Source organism: Neopsephotus bourkii, unplaced genomic scaffold (assembly GCF_033783945.1).
Source record: "Neopsephotus bourkii isolate Nb327-2 ecotype Australia unplaced genomic scaffold, CSIRO-AGI_Nbou_v1 NB_787, whole genome shotgun sequence".
Taxonomy (NCBI): domain Eukaryota; kingdom Metazoa; phylum Chordata; class Aves; order Psittaciformes; family Psittacidae; genus Neopsephotus; species Neopsephotus bourkii.
Window position 1 is genome coordinate 2,460,236 of NW_026901283.1, and position 20,201 is coordinate 2,480,436.

At 41.6% G+C, this 20,201-nt stretch overlaps 1 protein-coding gene and 1 long non-coding RNA gene across 2 annotated transcripts in view; one reads left to right on the forward strand and one right to left on the reverse strand.

Annotated features, from left to right (window-relative positions):
• LOC133213191 (transmembrane protease serine 11E-like) overlaps positions 1–19,263 on the forward strand; it is a 43,252-nt gene extending 23,989 nt beyond the window's left edge. Inside the window, exons 5-10 of the mRNA XM_061355253.1 lie at positions 755–918; positions 11,106–11,144; positions 15,088–15,283; positions 16,077–16,336; positions 17,068–17,210; positions 18,708–19,263. Coding sequence (XP_061211237.1) covers positions 755–918; positions 11,106–11,144; positions 15,088–15,283; positions 16,077–16,336; positions 17,068–17,210; positions 18,708–18,869 — 964 coding nt within the window. The 3' untranslated portion in view covers positions 18,870–19,263. The remainder of the gene's footprint in view (positions 1–754; positions 919–11,105; positions 11,145–15,087; positions 15,284–16,076; positions 16,337–17,067; positions 17,211–18,707) is intronic.
• Positions 13,885–15,153, reverse strand: LOC133213192 (uncharacterized). The gene is made up of 2 exons (XR_009725718.1): positions 14,756–15,153; positions 13,885–14,709 (listed from the first exon to the last, which is right to left on the reverse strand). It is a non-coding gene; the product is annotated as an uncharacterized LOC133213192 (long non-coding RNA).
• Positions 19,264–20,201: the final 938 nt, after the last annotated feature.

The window sequence follows — 20,201 nt, forward strand, 5'->3', positions numbered from 1 at the left end:
ACAAGAACATAGCAAGATTTACTACACCAGATTAGACCCTTTGTAGTCTGGCATTCAGTCTCTTGCAGTACCAGATGCTTTAAGGAAAATACTACTGCCAGGTGAATGCAGTCTGTTAGAAGATTTTTTTTCTTCCTTTTCTTTCATCTGATCTTACACTGGAACTGTGGAACAGTGTGTCCATCTCTTGGACTGTGATAAGCAGTCCAAGTGAGCTGCTGAGTTTCATTTATTGTTGTATAATGTGAGGCTATTAGTCATACTCTCCAAAGAGGTTGTAGTGGTAGGATTGGGTTGCGTGGTGTCTCCCCCTTTGCTCAAATACCTTTTTGGTGATGATTGGGAATGTTTCTCCTGTGTATGTACAGTGCCCTGGAAAGGACTGCATAGATACCATTAACCATCTACTTGCTGTTTCTGAAGTGCTGTTTATCTAGTTTTTAATTGCAATCAAATCAGTTCATTCTCTCCTGCATTCTCTCCCAAGCATATAGTCAGTGACTGCTTTTTAGACTCCATTATGACATTGGTCTGTCCATTTGCTCACAGAAGGTATCTGGCCATCTTCTATCCTAAGACACATTTGACCATTCAGCATTTGCTCGGATTCCTTTTGTCAATTCTTTCTCTCAAAAAATGTACAAAAATGTATCTAATTCTTTATGTTACATTGCCATTCCTAGGAGAGCTAAGATAAAAACTAAGAAATGCAGAAATGGGCTGAGGGTAACCAGACTGTTTCGTTGGTTTGTAGCCCAGATGCTGATGGTGTCATGGCAGAGGCTTTGCTCACATTCTGGTTCTCAGCCACGGATTCTAGAGAAGCACTGCGAGAAAAAGTTGAGAGGATCCTACGGAGGGGCCTGAAAAAATACACAGGGCCTCTGCGGGTAAATGTCAGATCTTCTACCATCTCAAGTAAGTATATTGCATCTCTCTTAAAGGTAGTTCTTGCCCTGTTCTGATAGATATGACTTGATTTTCCCAGTCTGATGGGGGCTGTTACTGAGCCTGGATGACAGTCTTTTCCTGAATGACAGTGGCAATATAAACACCCCACCTAAGTATTTTAATTATGTCTTAAATATAGATAAACAGGAGCAGCTGCTCTGTGGCCTCACAGTACAGTCTTAGCCTCCCTCCAAATTGCAGTGTAAACCTTATGCTACTATCAGGGCAAAGAGTAGGAGCCTCACCACGGTGCTTCAGTACACAGCAACATAAACATGCTCCCTAGGTCTTTGCTTCTCTGAGGAGCTTGAAAGTGCAAAAACTGTACTTGGATGACAGCGGGGAAACAGACAATGCACTGAAAAAATAATATTTGGTGGGAAGATCAAAATCGCAAATTCCCCAGGGAAAGGGAATGAAAGGGAAAATCTTATTACCGGTGTGACTTCTCAGCTGGGGATATAGCCCCTTCTTTGGAAAGCAGACCTCCATCTGCAGGCTATGAACATCAACAGCACTACCTTTCTGATTTAGTAAAATACTAAGCACTGAAAGGCCAGTTTCCCTCCTCTTCTACACTTCTGATCTGTTAGAGAATTTGTATGCAAGCTTAAACTCTTGTCTCTGATTTGGCTTCAATTATATAGAGTCAATATCTTTTTCTGGCTGTCACACTTTTCAAGAGTGAGTCACTAGTTGAAAGGAAGGGATAGATACTCGCTCGATTTGTTTTTGCAGACTTTATGCCTAGTCCTAAGCACAAGGTGACAATGCAGCGCACAGGTGGGTACTTAAATGAGTGGAGATCTTGCAGAAGCCAGAGAGCTGTGTGAAAGAACAGGAAGCCTGGGACAGATTCTGTGCTGGCTGGATGCAGATTTCCTCTCACTCAGAGATGGTCAGGAGCAACCGCTTGTTCTCTCTGTTAGTGCTTGAACTGGGCACATGGCATTGCAGCAATGCAGTGGAACTCAGATATAAGCTGTCACACACCCATTATTTCAACCAGTCTTCCCCATTGGAATGCCTCAGGATGATTGATGATATATCCCTTTGGGCAAAGAATCGCCATTTCTTTGCAGTGTTGTTTTATGCCAGTAGTTCCAGTTCAAACAAACAGGTTTGCTTTTTTTGGGGGGGCGATTTTTATTTGTTTTGGGTTTTTTTTGTTTATTTGTTTGTTTTAAAGGCAGTCCAGTCATGATTTAGTGAATTCTGACAGTTCAGAAAGGATAAAATTGGAAGGAGTAAAAAAACCCTTTTTAGAAAAGGACTGTGATCTTCTCATTGAGCTGCCTGATTAGCTGTTCTTATTTGAGTGGGAAGTGACTCAAAACTCTGTTTTAGTTGACCTTGAACTGCACCAGGGCTGTTGCAGTAACGCACTAGTTGCTAGTTAGAAAAATTAGCTGACATAATTGAATCACAATGTTTTCATTAAATATTTGGTCTCGGTAGAAGATGGCATCTCTGTCTTACTTTGATAAACTTGTCTGATAAACTTGGTGTTGCTTTTCTTGGCTCTCCCAGCCTAACCATAAAACACTGACTACACAGGTCTACTACTCACTACAGGACTAGCATTACGCAACGGATACACGTGACATGAAGGAACATAAACAATACCTTGACATTTCTAGGAGACAACAATAAAAGATTCCATTTGGATATTTCTTTGCTAATGGGACTTCAGCAGTGCTATGAGGCTTAGGAAAACTCCTGTTGGTGCTGCTGTTTAAGAAAACCAGGTTGACTCAAGTGAAGGGCATGGAACAGAGCACACCGGTGCTTTTAGAAGAGATGCAGGTCTCAATTCATAAAGCTCATCTTCTTCTTCACACCTGGGAGAAGTGCCAATTTTCAACAGATCCTGAAAGTTCAGATAAGGATTTAGGTTTTGCATTTCCCACTTCTCTCTCCTCTTCTGAAATGTCCTGTCCCACATTAGTATTTAAACCAGGGAAAGCTAAGAAGGCCTAGATTTTTCCATGCTCTGCAACACGTTTCTACATCTTGTTTCATTGTGGTTTTGATATTTCTTTCAACTGTAATCCTTATTTATCTTGACGCAATCCCAGAACATTTTCATAATGGCCTGTAAAAAATAATTAACATTTTCATTGTAACCACCTTATCAAAAAGTTCTAATTTAGGGGCCATGATATAGCTTAGTTTAGCTAAACATAGCTAACTAGTTGAACAAATCCAGGTCAGGCACTTATTTACATTTATTAGGAGGGTCTGATAAGGAGAACCTCCCTAACTCTTCCTCCTGGATCTAATCATCTTGTTGTTCAACACTATGTCTCAACTTGCACTTCAGTCAAAAGTATTTGCTTTGACGATCAGCTCCAACAAACTTCTGCAAATTGGGTGTAACATTGGGGATCTTCAGCTGCAGTTCAGGGCAGTAGTACAAAACTAGGTAGTCTGCCAGATCAGGGGTACAACTTGCTTTGCCTCTGAGGATTGGGAATAAAGAGGGGATAAAATCTAGACTGACAACATTTTATTAGTTGTTTTGTTTTGTCTTTCCAAAAAGAGAGAAAAGCTTGATTGTACAGATGTGAAGTGAAAAAATAGTATGTGTGCAGAATTAAACCAGAATAATAGTCTCTGATTTGTATTGTCACAAAAAAGTAGATGTTCTTTATATAGGGCTGCCTTTATATGGGGTGTCTTCAGATGTGTTGTTACTGAAGTCCCTGTTTTCTGGAGATAGAGTTCATAGTTCTCTGGTCAAGGACAGTGGGATCTCCAGACCCCCACTATAGCTTTGATAGAAAATAGGAGGTGATCTCTGCACTTGTGTACAAACCCCATTGGAAGCCCAAATATTTTCAGTGGAGAATCAAGCAAACCAAGTGCTATCTTCTCTGAAGGAGCAGTGCAAGGGCCAGCAAAATGAGGTTATCAAACATGGGTCACTTGGAAACACCCATGTTAGGACTTGCTCTTCCACTGGCACTGAAAGGTCTTGCAGTTTGTCCTCTGTATAGTTCTGGCACCAAAGAGACCTCCCACAAGGCTGATTTCTTTTTTACCTGGGGGTTTCCTGGTTAGGACGAGAGTCACCTCACAGCCTGGATCCCTATTAAGCAAAGCATAGAGTGGCTTGCCAGACTATTTCCTTTTGCCAGCTAGGTTGGAAGCCTCCCAAAATGTTATTGGGAATGTACTTCTGACATCAGAAAGAGACTGCTTCCAAGATCACTGGCACTGTTCAAAGCAAGCAGGAAGTATTCCCACCTGTTGCACAGCTAAGGCTTTTGACTATGAACAATGAGTCATGAATTGGTTTTGATCAACAAGTCAACTGCTACTATTTATCTGTAATCTGGGGCTTGCTAAAGCTCCTTGCAAAGTACAGAACCTAGGAGACAGATTCTTCTTTATTGAGTATTCTGTGGGAGACATGCCAATGAGTGTCTGGCCTGGATGACTGAGAAATGTTTCATTTCAAACAATGTATGTAGCAGTCTGGTTTTTGTACTTTACCAGCCACAACAGCAGCTTGGTGGAATGAAGCAGGACATGCACCTGTGCATTGGGAAATACAGTGGAGATCTGACATTTCTCCACTTCGATGCCATTAGTTTTGCACAAGGTGGTACTTTTTATGCTTGCAGCAGTCTAGAGAGGCTGATTGAAATGTATTTTTAAATTATTATTTTTCAAGGACATGCTTCTGATGAAGGAATTGAAGCAGGAAATCATCCTGGTCTGACTAATATGACCCAGATATGTTGATTTAATTGATTTCCTCCATTAATCAATTCTTGATTTTCCCTTTCTCTGCCTTGCCTGCAGAGCTTGCAAGTGATTTAGGCTGCCCCTACTGTAGTAAGACCTTGATTACATCTGGGGCATGGGTGTAGGTCAGGAAGAAAGATAATGCTAAAAAACTATATTGGCTTGGGTACACGCTACAGACCTGGTTCAGGGTCATGCAGATGCCTCCTTGGGCTGCAGGATGCCCAGATGGAGGAGTTGTAAGTATGCTGTTAGGTGTGGACCTCTGTCCTCATGGACAGCCATAAGATGTAGTTGATGGCAGAGGGAGTTGTGGATGCGAGGACAAGTCCAGCAGTGGGCATAAGTAGGGAAGGAAGGACTGGGTGACAGGGACAATTAGAGGTACAAGGTCTTTGTCTTGTCTCTACGAGGTTACTCTCTGTTGTTGAAGGAATGAGAATTGCATCACCTGTATCTAAGCCATGTCTTGCTATTTCTACAAGGGTGCATAACTCCAGGGAGGCAATTCCTGTTGAGAGAGTGGCAAGAGTATTGGAAGGTTAGTGGGGAGACATTTTAGGCTGTTGTCCTGGTTTTGGCTGGGGTAGACTAAATCTTCCTAGTAGTGCAGTGCTATATTTTGGCTGTAGTATGAGAACAACGTTGGTAACACACAGATGTTTAGTTGGTGCTGAGTAGTGCTTAAAGTCAAGGACTTTCCAGCTTCCCATGATCTGCCAGTGAGCAGGTGCACAAGAAGCCAGGACACCTGCCCTGAAGAAGCCAAAGGGATATTCCATACCATGCTCAATGCATAAGCTTGGGGAGGAGGGCTTGACAGGAGCCACTGATTGGTGCTCAGGGTTACGGTTAGGGGTTAGGGATGGGCATTGGTCAGTGAGTGGTGAGCAATTGTATTGTGTATCACTTGTGTTTCTTGGGGTTTATTTCCCTCTCCCTTTTTGTTGTCTCTCTTTTAATTACTATTACTATTACTTTTACTATTACTATTACTATTATTATGATGTTATTTTATTTCAACTATCAAACACTGCCTCAACCCATAGATTTTACTTCCTTTTTTCCAGTTCTCCTCCCCATCCCACCGGGGTGGAAGAGGGTGAGCAAGTGGCTGCATGGTACTCAGTTACCTGCTGGGGTTAAACTATGCAACAGTCACATGCACTAGGTAACCACACAAAAGCATGACTTTCCTGCTGAGCCCAAAGCTCATGTTTTGCCTTCAAGAAACTCCTGCATTTCCTTTTAGGTACAATTTTTGGAACACGACTGAATCTGCTGGTCACTGCTCTTATTCCCTTTTCATCCCCAAAACTTGGGCCTTCATGCTCTTTAATATAATTTAAATGTATTAGGCTAGAGCTATTATCCCCACCTCTGCCTGCACTGCAGGACAGATGCATTCTGTGACATTCCTCTTAGTTGTCTTGGTTGGGGACCTACTGAAACTTGCCAGTGATCCTTTTTTTTCTCTGCATGCACTGTTGTTAGCCTAGCTAACAGTCAACCAGGTGAGCCCCCTGTTTCTGGGGCAGCTGAGATCTTTGTAATTCTCTCTCTGATCAAGGAAGTTGTTACTCAAATGTGACAAAGAACAGTGGGGAAAATGCTTCCTCTGCTCCCTGGTGCATTTCATAACGCAGTGCTTTAAATAATGCATGTACAAAGCATTACAAGCATGCACTTTTTCTTACTTTTTTCTTTACAACCCTTTTCTCCCTTCATACCCCATTTTACACAATCTCTACCTTGCCTTCTCTGTGCAAAAAACCAACTTACACATGCAAAATATTGGAACTTGATAATAGAGGATAGAACATGCAGTTTGCCTTTGAAACTAGCAGTTACAATATGACACATAGAAAATTACAGGTGGAAACCTTTAAAGAAAATCAAGTTTCTTGTGGGAATCAGCATCTGTGTGAAAATTATGTAATTGGGTAAAGCTGTATCAGATTTTCAAAATTGATTTCTCATCTTTCATTTTGGAGCTATCTCTAGACCTTTCCACACTGAAAATGCACACTATCCCATAATAATGCACTTTCTTGCCTTGCTAGAACTACATCAGTATAATGTCTAATCCATTTATGCCACTGAGTTCTGCCTGTTATTTTCCTTTTAATATAAACACTGATCTCTGTGACTAAAATGAAATGAGGGACTGGACACAAGATTAATCCTTCTGATACAGTGACATTGATACTAGAGATGTGGCAAAGTGAGCAAAGTGTTTTTCTGTAGGAATCTCTGACTCCCTCCGAAAGAAGTGTTCACACTGCAGTTAACTGGGAAATGCAAATATTTAGATGGTCATCAAATAGATTCATGGGCTTTGAGCACTTAACTCCCTTTAGAAATCCTGACCTTAACTTGCTACTGCATACAGTAGTAAGTTAACTTGTACTACATACAAACAGTTCCCAAAATAAAGATGCTTTCTTGCTCTTGCTTACTCCCCTTTTCTTTCTGTTTGCTAAAACACATACGTTGCAGAGTAAAAAAAAAAATAAAAAAGTTATTTACTGACATGTTATTAATCTTAAATAGTAACTGCAAGTCACTATTCTCATTAGTTGGAAACTGAGACCAATAATTTAAGTGGTTTTAAGGCTATTCTGTTCACTAAATACGAAAAATAACTGTATTAACAAAATTGTCCAGTTGGAGAAGAGAGCCCTCTTCTGAAAGATTAAATCCTTAAGTCACATTCCCGTAGATTGCTGTGATTTTAATTTAAACATTAGTTTTCTCTTTTAAGTTAGGCAAGCTTCAATTTAATAGCAAGTTCCATTCTACAGATAGGCAGTGCATGTTCAAGTTGAACTTGTTCTTGTTTACAGTGGAAGCTTGAACACTGTTTTCCTAAATGCAGCACAACAACTGTATTTGCAGTTGTATGTGGCTGGGACAAGATATGACACTTTAATTGTTAATAATTGATGCTTTTTCTTGGTAGTGCGTACAACTAGGGCAACTATTAGATGCGCAGGGCAGCGAAATTGTCTCTCGTGCCTTACAAGTGATTGCTTCAAGGCACAGCTTGCAACATGTTGGCTGGCATTCTGCTAGCAGCTATGCTGTTGACCAGGCCAAAATGTCAAGCTAGTAACAAATGAAGGCAAGCCAGTGAGCAACCTGATCTTCAACAGTATTGTATAACCCAAAGCACTCCTGCTTTTCATGGGATCTCCTTCTGTGACAAAGTGATGGGCCTGGTTGATGAGGGAATACTCATTCTTCATTACTTGAATTCTGTGTTCAGTTCTGGGCCCCTCACTACAAGAGAGACATTGAGGTGCTGGAGCGGGTCCAGAGAAGGTCAATGGAGCTGCTGAAGGTTCTGAAGCACAAGTGTGATGAGGAGCGGCTGAAGAAACTGGGGGTGTTCAGTTTGGAGAAGGCTCGGGAGGAAGCTTATTGCTCTCTAAAACTGTCTGAAAGGAGGTTGCAGTGAGGTAGGGGTCTGTCTCCCAAGTAACAAGTGACAGGACAACAGGGAACAGCCTCAAGCTCTGCCAAGACAGGTTTAGACTGGAGATTAAAACTTATTTCTTTACCAAAAGGGTGGTCAGGCATTGGTTGCCCAGGGAAGTGGTGGAGTCACCACTGGAAGTGCTCAAAAACCGTGTAGATGCAGCCCTCAGTGACATTGTTCAGTGGTGGTCTTTGCAGTCCTGGCGTAATGGGGCGGCTTGACGACCTCAAAGGTTGTTTCCAACGTAGCCGATTCTATGATTCTATGGGATGTATTGTGGGCTCTGCTCATGAATCAGGTAGTTCATGTTTCCAAACACATACATGTGCTCTGGGTTTGGGATCTTGGTTTTGAGTCCTGGGTATTATACCCTTAATTTCACTTGTCCTGATCTGCATGGTGGGTTTCTGGGCCTGTTATGAAACAGGCCTGCTTTCACCTCTTAACAACTCCCTTTGTGGTTCTCTACATTGCTGTGGTGTTTTCTTTGATACTTGTGTTCTAGCTCCCAGTGTGGGACACGTGGTCAGGGCAGGTCTTTAAAATAAAGTGGTACCCCTACTATCATGAATACAGCATTGAATTTATTGACAGGTGTCACTGCCCTTTTTCCTTCAGCAGTAGGTAGGTGGGAGGGTACATTGGCTGCATAGTCATGATACACTATAAAATATGCTAAAAATTCAAAGCCATGCAGGCATGCTATGTAAGACTTGCAGTATATGTGTGTAAGACTTGTTTCTCCAATTCCAAGTCAGTGCAGCTGGAAGCAGTGGGTAAAATATTGCCTATGTGAGGTTTGTACTTTTTCCTAGGTGCCTCATAAAAAGGCAAATAGAGATACAGGCAGGTGCCTTGCAGACGAGCTGCGTGACTCACAGCAAACTCAGTGCAGTGAGAACATGCCAACTGAATTGCTTCCGGCACTGCACTTGAACAAGCTGGTTGCTCCTTTTGTCTTCTCGATGAGCTTTGCAACATAATGTAAGTGCTAATAATTGACTGCAGGCTTTATAATTAGGCATTATGAGGTAAATGTCTCTCCACCCAGAGAGGAGCTAAAAACCATTATTATCAATATTACACTTGAAGGCAAAAGGTGCTCTTTCGTTGTTGGTTTCTTACCAGTTTCCAGCTATAAAATACTAGAGAGACTCAAATTAGGAGCTAGTTCTGAAACTCATATGAATTTCTAGGAAAACACTGGATGCTCATCACCAGAAATAAGCAGGGCCAGTTTTTTTCACAGCACTTCTTGCCATTATAAACATACAGGTGAAAAGGACAAATCCTTAGCACAGCTCAGCACCCATTTTTTTCTGCTCACTATGTAACTTATCAAACAGTAATGTTTACGCCACCACTGAATCCTTCCGCTGGCCTAGCTTTTACCATCTTGTATTAGGTCATTTTGAAGTAAGGGATCTTGGCAACAACCAACCATATTATCCATGGAAATTCCAGCATACAACCAATATTCCTGAAATGCAAAAGCATCTGTACTTGAAGGTTTTTCTTCTTTTATAGGAATTGAGGAAGTACAAGTGAGCATTTTTACTGGAAGGGGACCTTGCAAGTTGTTGCCTGCCCTCCAGAAAAGCTTATTTATCTTTGTTATGTATGTGAAAAGTTCCTGTTTATAGTAAGACTTGCTATATAAATGTCCAATTATAACTCATCTCCTATTCTTACAAAATAAAGCAGCAGATGCATGCATGTATGGCATTCCTAGCCCTGCCTTTGCTCTGTAACATTCCCTGCAGTCAAGCTGTACATGCACCAGAGTTCTGTTTGTTTCCTTGTCCTATCATAATCTGCTTAATGTCACATTAAGGAATGAATGAGTACACCTCTAGTAATGGTGGACTGCAAACATGCAGTTCACCCTGCATACCAGGAAGAGCGCCAAGCCCACAAGAAAAACACAAGTGTTACGAGCAAAACGGGTGACAAGTATGAGCCAGAGCCCTTTGCATTCAAAAGAGACTCCTCCTGGCTTGGTGTGGTTTTGGATCAAAACTAGAATATTATTCTGTGTAGTTGCAAAGAGAACAGGGAAATGAAGTGAGTGGATAAGGACAGGAATCTGCCAAGAAAGGTTATCCAGCTGCAAAAAGTGACGATGTGAATGCTGTTCAAGAATCACTGTGTAATTAAAAGTGTGGTTTTATTTTTTACTTGTTTTGACTGCTAGCAACTAAAACAGTAGCTATAGTAAAAGAGCATCCTGGAAGAAGGGGACATTTGAGCCAACACTTGTTACTTTCAGCATGATCATACTGTATGGTCCATAAACATACAACATGCACATTAAAAGAGGGACTGTATTGCTAGAACCTGCTATGCCATGCTATTAGCTATTTTAGTATTAACAGTGCACCAGACACGCTGTTGCTCAATAAGATAAGAGAAAGGAAAGTGAGCTATTGTAAACTGGCATTGCTGCTGTAAACCCAGTGCTTTCTGATCTGGAAGAGGGCACAAAGTGAGTACCTGATTCCTTCTGCTCTCACTCTGATGTAAAATATGGCCAACTGAGTTTCTACAAAAAAGGAACTTCAAAACTTTCCACTGTAAAAACTTCCCCCCAGCAAAATTGTAGATCTTGAGTAAAACAGGACTTCTTTTGTCTATACTACTCTCCAGGAACATCAGGGCCTAAGCAGGATGGGGGAGACCCTGTGCCTGTTCCTCAGAGGATGTTGGCTGGCTGGAGAACAGCAAGCAGCACTGCAGAGAGGAGTGCAACAGCCAGTGCAAGAACGTGACCACTTGAGAGCTATACCAGTTTCTCTAGCAGTCTCCCTCCGCTGTACATCCTGTGTTGCTCTGCACTCACATAGCTGTTGGGGGATGACCTTGCAATGGGAAACCTTGTCTGTGCTGTCTTGGCCTTACCCTGACTGTTTGTTTGTTTCAGATATGGAGACAAAAAGAGCAGAAGCCCTCTTCAATGACAGTAAGTGAGGGATTTTTAAGCCTGGGAAATCTCTGATTGTTTTAATTAGCATTAATAGTCTCTGAGCACTTTTCATGGCCCTGAAAAGCGGTTTCTTATCCTTCTGTCTAATGAATGTGACGTTGTACTTCACGCAGATAAGCAATGTGTTTAGGAATCCTGCTCAGTCACGAGGAGGCCTTTTTCTTTTAGTGTCTTCTGGGACGCTTAAGATGACTGGCTTGAAAACTGGTGATGGGGTAAAAAGTCTGCACCCACTGCTGAGTTCCCTGGTCATCTTTTTGGTAGCGAGATGTTCCTTCTGATAAAAATATCAGCAATTCTGTGAGAAAAGAGCAAGTGCTGAGGGCTCTATACAAATCCCCAGTGCTGGGCAGAGAGGAGGCATGCAGGTCCTGCTGGTGACTATGGCACACTTTGGTCTCCAGCAGTGCTGGTGTGGGAGGCGGAGGGTGCATCTTAAATGTAAACCTGGTCATCTAGGAAAGAAATAACCTAGCCAGTGAGTGCTGAGTACTGTAATGTTCAGGACATTTATTTACTAGGCTGATCCTGTTGCTGTTGGAACCAGTGAAAGCTTCTACGCTGTGTCTGATTAACTGTGTATTTGAACATGCAGACACTAAGCCATGTTTCTGCATGAAAGCTAAGGCACTGCAGATGACTCCTAGGTGTATGTAGTAAAACTGAGTAAGCAGTAAGCAACAAATAAAGGAATTTAATTGCTTGGGCTAGACGACTGCTTCGTGTCATGCACAACAGATAGCTAAAGGGTGTACTATAATGTGCTAAAGGCAGGAGAGTCCTTATCACAGATTTGAGTGCATTTTATATTTGAGCAGATTGCAGTGAGAAGCAATCTCTATTATAAGCTGATTAAAACATGTGCTTAAATAGAACACTTCATGAAGTCTGATCCTGCCTACACAGGCTTGTCTTCTGTCTCCCTTATGTAAAATATTAGAACTGCATTTTGGAGCAGTGACTGAAGAATCTGTTTCATATACGCTTGTCTTGGATGCTGTAGCATAACAATTTGTGCCCACCTTACTACCTGTTATTTTCCTATACATAAATTAAATGATGAGATTTACACCTGCACAAGTACCAGCATGTTGTTCAATTGATACTTTAAGGATAGCAGCAGACCTATAATGCAGCTTGCAAGTGAGATGTGCCCCAAAAATCACAGTATCACAGTATCACAGTAGGTTAGAGATTGGAAGGGACCTCAAAAGATCATCTAGTCCAATCTCCCTGCCGGAGCAGGAACACCTAGATAAGGTTACACAGGAACGTGTCCAGGCGGGTCTTGAATGTCTCCAAAGAAGGAGATTCCACAACCTCCCTGGGCAGCCTGTTCCAGTGTTCCGTCACCCTCACTGAGAAGAAGTTTCTTCTCAGGTTTAAGTGGAACCTCTTGTGCTCCAATTTGTACCCATTACCCCTTGTCCTTTCATTGTTTGCCACTGAGAAGAGCCTGGCTCCATCCTCGTGACACTCCCCCTTTATATATTTATATACACTAATAAGGTCACCCCTCAATCTCCTCTTCTCCAAACTATAGAGACCCAGCTCCCTCAGTCTTTCCTCATACGGGAGATGCTCCACTCCCTTGATCATCTTAGTTGCCCTGCGCTGGACTCTCTCCAGCAGGTCCCTGTCCTTTTTAAACTGAGGGGCCCAGAACTGGACACAATATTCCAGATGAGGTCTCACCAGGGCAGAGTAGAGGGGAAGGAGGACCTCTCTCGACCTACTAACCACCCCCCTTCTAATACACCCCAGGATGCCATTGGCCTTCTTGGCCACAAGGGCACAGTGTCGGCTCATGGTCACCCTGTCGTCCACCAGGACCCCCAGGTCCCTCTCCCCTACACTGCTCTCTAACAGGTCGTTCCCCAGCCTATACTGGAACCTGGGGTTGTTCCTGCCCAGATGCAGGACTCTACACTTTCCCTTGTTATATTTCATCAAGTTATTATTAAAATGGTAAGATTGGGCACAGGCAGGAGATTTTGGAATAATGTCCTTCTCTGTGCTCTCAGAAACTGCGAATATGTCATTTTCTTAAGTATGCATTGGAAGGAAGAAAGGACCACAAGGAAATGTAAAGAAGTTACATTAGAAAATGATTATAATGAAAATATTTTGGATTTTGAAATGGCTAGAAGCACAAAATTGCTCCTCACAGACATAAAAAGGCAATATGACTGGTCTCAAGGTAATGCTGTAGTGGTTAGATTGAGGTAGCTTGGTTTAGAGATGGTTTTAGGCTTTTAGAGAAGGAAGTTCGCTTGTTTGAAGATATAGTTGTTATAAAAAGCTATCTTTGCTTAAAAGTTGGGTTTCTTTCGACTCTGAGAGGTTTGATTATTTCCTTAGCAGCAGGCTGTCAAGTAATTGAAGATTAAATAACATCAGTTGATGCTGGTTTTAGGTGCTGGTGTTCTGGGATACGGATGAAACTGAGTTTTTCCCTGTGCTTTGAACATTGACCGTTCAGATGGTTATCAGGATTATGCAGTTTTAGGACCAGTAATTAAGGATTACCAATATCTTTCTGCAGGGAAGCATGCTAGTTAAGACAGTCTTCTGAGTTATATTCTTCAGTTTTCCTTTCACATGTAAGTTTTGCACAAGTAGATTTAAATTTCACCAATTTCCTTCACTGTGGTTTTATGTCTCAGAACAGGGCAGACTCTACACTGAGCACATGAATTTCTCCATATTACATGACTTGTTTTTTTTCTTTATTCTCCAAAATCTATGAACAGCTTTCAATCTGCTGTGTTATTGCTGCTTCTTTTGACTATGAGGTACTGTTAACATAACCTTGTGCAGATCCTAGCAGGAAGGGGCAGAGATTACACTGTGTGTGGCTCCAGTGTTTCACTTCTGAGGACTTCAAGGGCCCTGGGGCTTACAGCTCTTCAGAGATGTACTACTGATTTCTGCTTTGTCCCACTCTGGGTCACTGTCTGCAGGAAACAGGCAGTGCAATAGCTTGGATTGTGTTGTCACTATGCAAATGATTCTTAGCCCTGTCTCTTTTTTAATGGATTGGTCCTCTCTGTCAACTTTGTTAATGTCTAGCTGAAATTGGGGCCTGGATGAAAACTAGTGGGTCTTGGTCCAGGTAAGAGGGATTCGATGCTGTTTTGATGGGAGAAGAGAGCTGAGGCAGCTCTTATCCGTTGAGGAATTTTCTCAAAGCTATGGGGGAGCTTCAGCTGCTTCTGAATATCCTGAGTTTAGTGGCTGAAACCATGCATATTTTAATTTCTGTCTGGGTTTGGAGGATAATGCTTTTTGACATGGATGCACACTGTGCTGGAAGTATCCATGCCTTTGACTTCTCTGGCTTCGATTAATGTGATGCTCTTTGCCTGAAGTGCCTTTCCAGGTCTGCTTGCAGACTGCCATTTGTGCAATGCACAGTTGCTTGTTTCCAGGTGACATCTTGCTGATGTAATCTGCATGCATGTGTGGCAAAACCCCATGGCTTGGATCATTCCTATCTTAGATTTTGCCTTGTTCATGTTTTATCCTAATGACAAATTACCTGGGACATTAATGACAAGTTACCTGGGACATTAATGACAAATTACCTGGGACATTAATGGCAAATTCCCTGTGTTTGGGAATTGTCCTGTGTGTGTGGTGATGGTTTTGATTTCTGATTTGGGCTGCTTATGCAGTTAAGCCTGAATGCTTGACCATCATGGCTCTCTACAAGTCAGATGTTCATTCAGGCTTCTAACAGAATGGGTCGTGCATGAGGATCTCTGATTTTGGGGACTGGTGAAAGGTATGTTTTCTTGTTGATGCTGATAGTGTTAGAGAACCTAAGTGATGTGTTACTCTACCTTTTTTTCACAGCCACTGGCAGGTATATTACTCTACAGAAGAATAGCTGATACACTCTTTCTCCTTTTGACAGTCTGCGGGTTACGACAGAATAGGTCAGTCAAGTCAATGGCAAAATCAACATCATTGCGAATAGTCGGCGGACTGTCTACTGCAGAGACTGGGGACTGGCCGTGGCAAGCTAGCTTGCAGTACAATAATATCCATCGCTGTGGTGCAACACTCATCAGCAATACCTGGCTTGTATCTGCAGCTCACTGCTTCAGAGAGTAAGTTCCCATATTAGAGAGAATCTGCAGCAGAATGTGCCCCATTCTCTGCCTATCAAGTTACATGGCTTTCCAGATTTGCACTACTTGCCTAACTCTTTTCCAGGGAAATAGTCTTTTGCCTTAGAGGAGAAAAGTCAGGGTTAAGCAGACACATCACTTGACTATTTCAATGAGAAATTAAAGACTGGGCAGAACTGTCAATCGTGAGTGGAAATCAGTAGTCATTCGGCATATTGAGCAAAAAAGTGCAGGGACAGTAATGTGACTGAAATGGCAGAGTATTTATTTCCTGTTGCACTGAATGTGGCACTTCTTCACGTTGAAGTTAGGTTGCTGGCATGGCAGGCTGCTACCACAGGTTATAATCTCACATTCCTACCCCTCTATTCAGCCATGCACTCCCAACTTCTTTTTGTTTCAAGCATGGCAATTGTGAAGCTGGAGTGCATTTAAAATGGAACAGATTATTAACATTCGAAAGATGCAATGGAGATGAAGAGTTTTCTGGCAGAAGAGCTTTTTGATTTGATTACACCCTGCAGCTACACAATGGCTGGATCAGGGACAAGGAGCAGGGGGGGAGTATGAGACCATGGCTGAGGAGGGAATGCAGACTGCCCTCTTTAGCAGCAGCACAACATCATGTGAGACATTGATGTAAAGTGATGAAAGCCTTAAAAATCTACTAGGGACATGGCTTAAAGGAGCTTTACAGTAAAGGTGCTAACTAAGTTTAAAGTCCTGGACACCTTTATTTACAGCTAAATAACAGCACTCTTACCTTTTTCAGCATGGGTCACCCTCAGGAGTGGACTGCTACTTTTGGAGCTCTTTTGAAGCCACCAAGCATGAAACGCTCAATCAAGACTATTATAATTCATGAAATGTACCAGTACCCAGAACATGATTATGACATTGCACTTGTGCAGCTCTCGAAACGAGTTGAGTTTACAAGTACTGTACACCGTGTCTGTCTACCTGAGCCATCTCAGACTTTTCTGTACAATACTTATGCTGTTATCACAGGCTGGGGAGCACTTACCAATGACGGTGAGTCTGCCAGGCAACCTGTATGTTGCATAAACAGTAGCTCTGCTGTGCTACTGAATTGATACCTCTTCTGCAGATATATGTTGTATGGCAACAAGCCTAATGCTTTAAGCAATAGGCTTGCTTAGCTGTAAGCAGCAGATCCTTCTTATAAAATTACACTGGACAAAGAGCTACAGTCCACTCAAGCAGAAAACTGCTCTCTTTTTTCAGCCTTTCCATTTCACATTGTAAATTCTTAAGACATGTAGTCTAGCAATGCATGTGTTTACATACCACCTAAAAAAAAATATTCTCCCAGCCCTAGACAGGAGCTACAGATAACTCTGGGCTCTTAGGTAAATGAGCAGAGTGAGCTGCAGTGACTGACCCAAGCTCAGACACTTACCAGGCCATGCTAAGATTTAGCAATGGAACCAAAGACATGTTCATTTTGTATCATCTGCTCAAATTGCTAGGTAATTTGTGTTCCATGGTATTATATGGAGTATGTACAAGGCAGTATGTGCCATGCCAATTGCTACTTCTGTCCCAATGGTACAGTTTTTAAGACAATGAGTATGTACGTTTTCCTTAAGGGCCTAACCTAGACAGATCAACAAGCAAAACCTCTACATTATACCAAGTCAAGCTGATCCTCCATCAGAGAACATTAAATGCTCTTCCTGTATGTATCTCAACTACTGCAAGATAATTCTGTTAACAAATATCCAAACTGTATTATCTCTTAGGTCCAGCTCCAAATGCTCTTCAGGAAGCAACAGTGAAACTTATTGACTCAAAGACTTGCAACAGAAAAGAAGTGTACGATGGGGACATAACACCTAGGATGCTGTGTGCTGGATACTTGGAAGGAGGGGTAGATGCTTGTCAGGTAACTGTAGCTGAAAACAAGAAAGGAAAACTATTTTAATACTAATTTTGGTGTCTGGTTGACCAAATCTTAACTGACAATGTATTAGTCCTTTATGTAGGCTCCATTCAAACAGGAATTAAGTTGTAAAATGAAATAGCATTTATAGCACATGATTTAGCACATAAAACCTATACAAAGAGAGCTAAATTATGATAATATTCAGCATTTAAACCTTTCATAGCATGAAATTAAATCTTATTCTGTAACTCAAAAAAGCTGCTACAAGCCCATTTGCTTCTCTTAATTTCTTGTGTGTGAAAATGAACAATATGGTTGCAAAGGGATATGGCAAGAAATTGACAGAGATGCTAAATGCTGAAATAGTAAATATAAGCTAAAAATTAAATGTCTCAAGTAATCAAGACAAACACCTATGCAGTTAGGAAGGAAGAAGCTTAAGAATGTAGCAGTTAAGTAGACAGCAAAAATGCATTATTGTTCGTTGAAATTAAATTCTGGACTGGATCATCCCGATACAGATGTGTTATATGATCTTTGGTAACAGACTTGCATCAGAGGAAGGAAAACTGTCTGAAACAAAGATAACTGTAAGGAAGCTAAGTGTAAATAGAATGGTAGGGATACTCGTGTGGTGCAGGTCTGTAAATGCTGCAAGTAAATGTTTATGTTTGAACAAAAGTATTTCCGTAATGGAAACTTTTAAAAACCACGATTTCTATTTATGTTATTTACAAAGAATGTACTGCCAAGTGCTGGCTCAAAACAGACTCTTTCCAGAAACACAGTCCTACAGATCTGTGTTCAAAGTAAAACCCCTTTGCAGAATAAGTCTGGGAGGCTCAGTTCCTCTGCTCCTGACTGGCACAGCATTTAGGAGACCTGCACAGAAGAGTGCATTTTGCTGGAAGATGGGGAATTTGGTCTGTTGGGTGAGGACTGCCTTTCAGCCTGTAAGGTTTCCAGTTTAAATATTATTACCATGTCATGCTATTAACAGTGTCTGAATTGACCCTTTGGAAGTGGCTATTATCTTAAGGAGATATTGTCTAATTAGAAGACCCAAGTACTTGATGAAATCTGTTTTGAAATATTATTATTGCAAGTGACTATTTGTTGTAAGAATAGCGGTTCCTGGGGAGAAAAAACTTCCTCTTTACTTGGACTGTTGTACATATTTGTGCTTCCCTCCTTTGTCTGAGGAGGCAGACAAGGCAGGTGGGAAGCAGTGTTTCACAAAACAGAAGAGAAGCTTTTTTCCTTTCTACTGTAAAACTACAGAGGCAGATCAGGAGGTTCCATGGCAAACAGGAAAAAGCCACTGACTTCCGACTCAAGTTTCAAGAACAACCTGCATTCTGCACGAATGGCAGCTCTTGAAATACTGCTTGCTTTCTTGCTTTCTTCTCTTCTTGGGCACACCCTTCTGTCCATGGAGGGAATTGTATTTTTCCTTCTGATCAATTAAATCTCTTTTTTCCCCTCCTCTTTCTCTAGGGGGACTCTGGGGGACCACTGGTTACTCCAGACTCTAGGCTGATGTGGTACCTCGTGGGAATAGTGAGCTGGGGAGATGAATGTGCCAAACCAAATAAACCTGGAGTTTACACACGAGTGACTTATTTCCGTGAGTGGATTACCTTGAAAACTGGCATCTAATTCCAAAATCAAAAATGGATTTAACTACATGGACTACATGTAACTCATATTTGTCTGTAATTCTGAAAGGTTTTTTTTTTTTGGTATATATATTCCTATGTAGTTTTGGTTAAAGCAAACTTCACTCACAGCAAGCGCTTTCTTTGCTGTCAGAGATCCTAACCCCTTGTGATACTGAACATATCAGATAGCCTGTCTCATCTTTGAGCCTTGAAACATTCTCACTTATCAGAAATTACAACCTAATATCATTAAACTAACGTTTAAAATCTACTAGTTTTACCTGTGTTATAAATACAAACATTTTCCAGGAAAAAAAAAAGAGAATTTTTAATTCAGCCATGGCTGAGGTCTGAAGCTGAATCTTCTTCCTCCAGTGAAGCAGATTCTGGCACAGCTGTGTTTCTAGCAAAAGTGAATCCCTGATTATTAATATTGTTAGAGATTATCATCTGCACAGACTGCAGCCAAGACCCTGCATGTTCACCCTGCTCAATGTTCTTGATCACTAATGGTGGATCAGTCAGGATCAAGGGTAGGTCCTAGCTAAGGAAAAGGAGGATTTCTGTGCCTGCAGTACTAGTAAGAGTAAAGCTTGGTGTTCTTCTTTCGAAGCACATTTTTAATGGGATTTTTTTTCTGGATTCTGTGAGGTTCAAAGTGCTTGAAAGTGCTGTTGTGGAAGTGCTTTATCACAATACTGTACTGCTACCTCTATACCAGATGGCTTACAGATCAGATCTACTCTGTTCAACTCACAATATGCTTGATATAGAAAGACAAGCTCCACCCAGATTTCTTCGTAACGAGTGTGTCCTCATGAACAACCTCCCTGGAAGAAAACCCAGCATTTAAATTTGTGCTAAAGGAAAAATAAATATTCACGACCAGTGAAGTGGAAACAACGTTTTCGTTCAAGAAATAGCGTGCTTTTCCAGAGCATGGCAGCCAGCGGAAACCATCTCACTGCAACGAAAGCAGTTAGTGACACTGTTGTGCTTCACTGATGGATTCATTTCTCCATGAATTAATATGATCATGTCTTACGAGGCTGAAGAGTAATTTCATATTAAACAATAGTCCCAATAAGAACTTCAGAGTAAACGTGATCCTTATATACCAATTAAGCACTTTTCCTACCTCTGTTCATGAGATCTCATGGATTGCTGGTGGAGGGGGTTCCAGTGGCATGACTATTACTGTCCCCTAAAGCCCAGGCCTTCAACATGAGGATCCAAAATGTTACTGCAGTACTATCTCCTGCAGTCTTTGAATGCCAATCAGAATGTTTAGGCTGTGAACGCAGGACTCACAAGAGTCTGTAGGAGACAT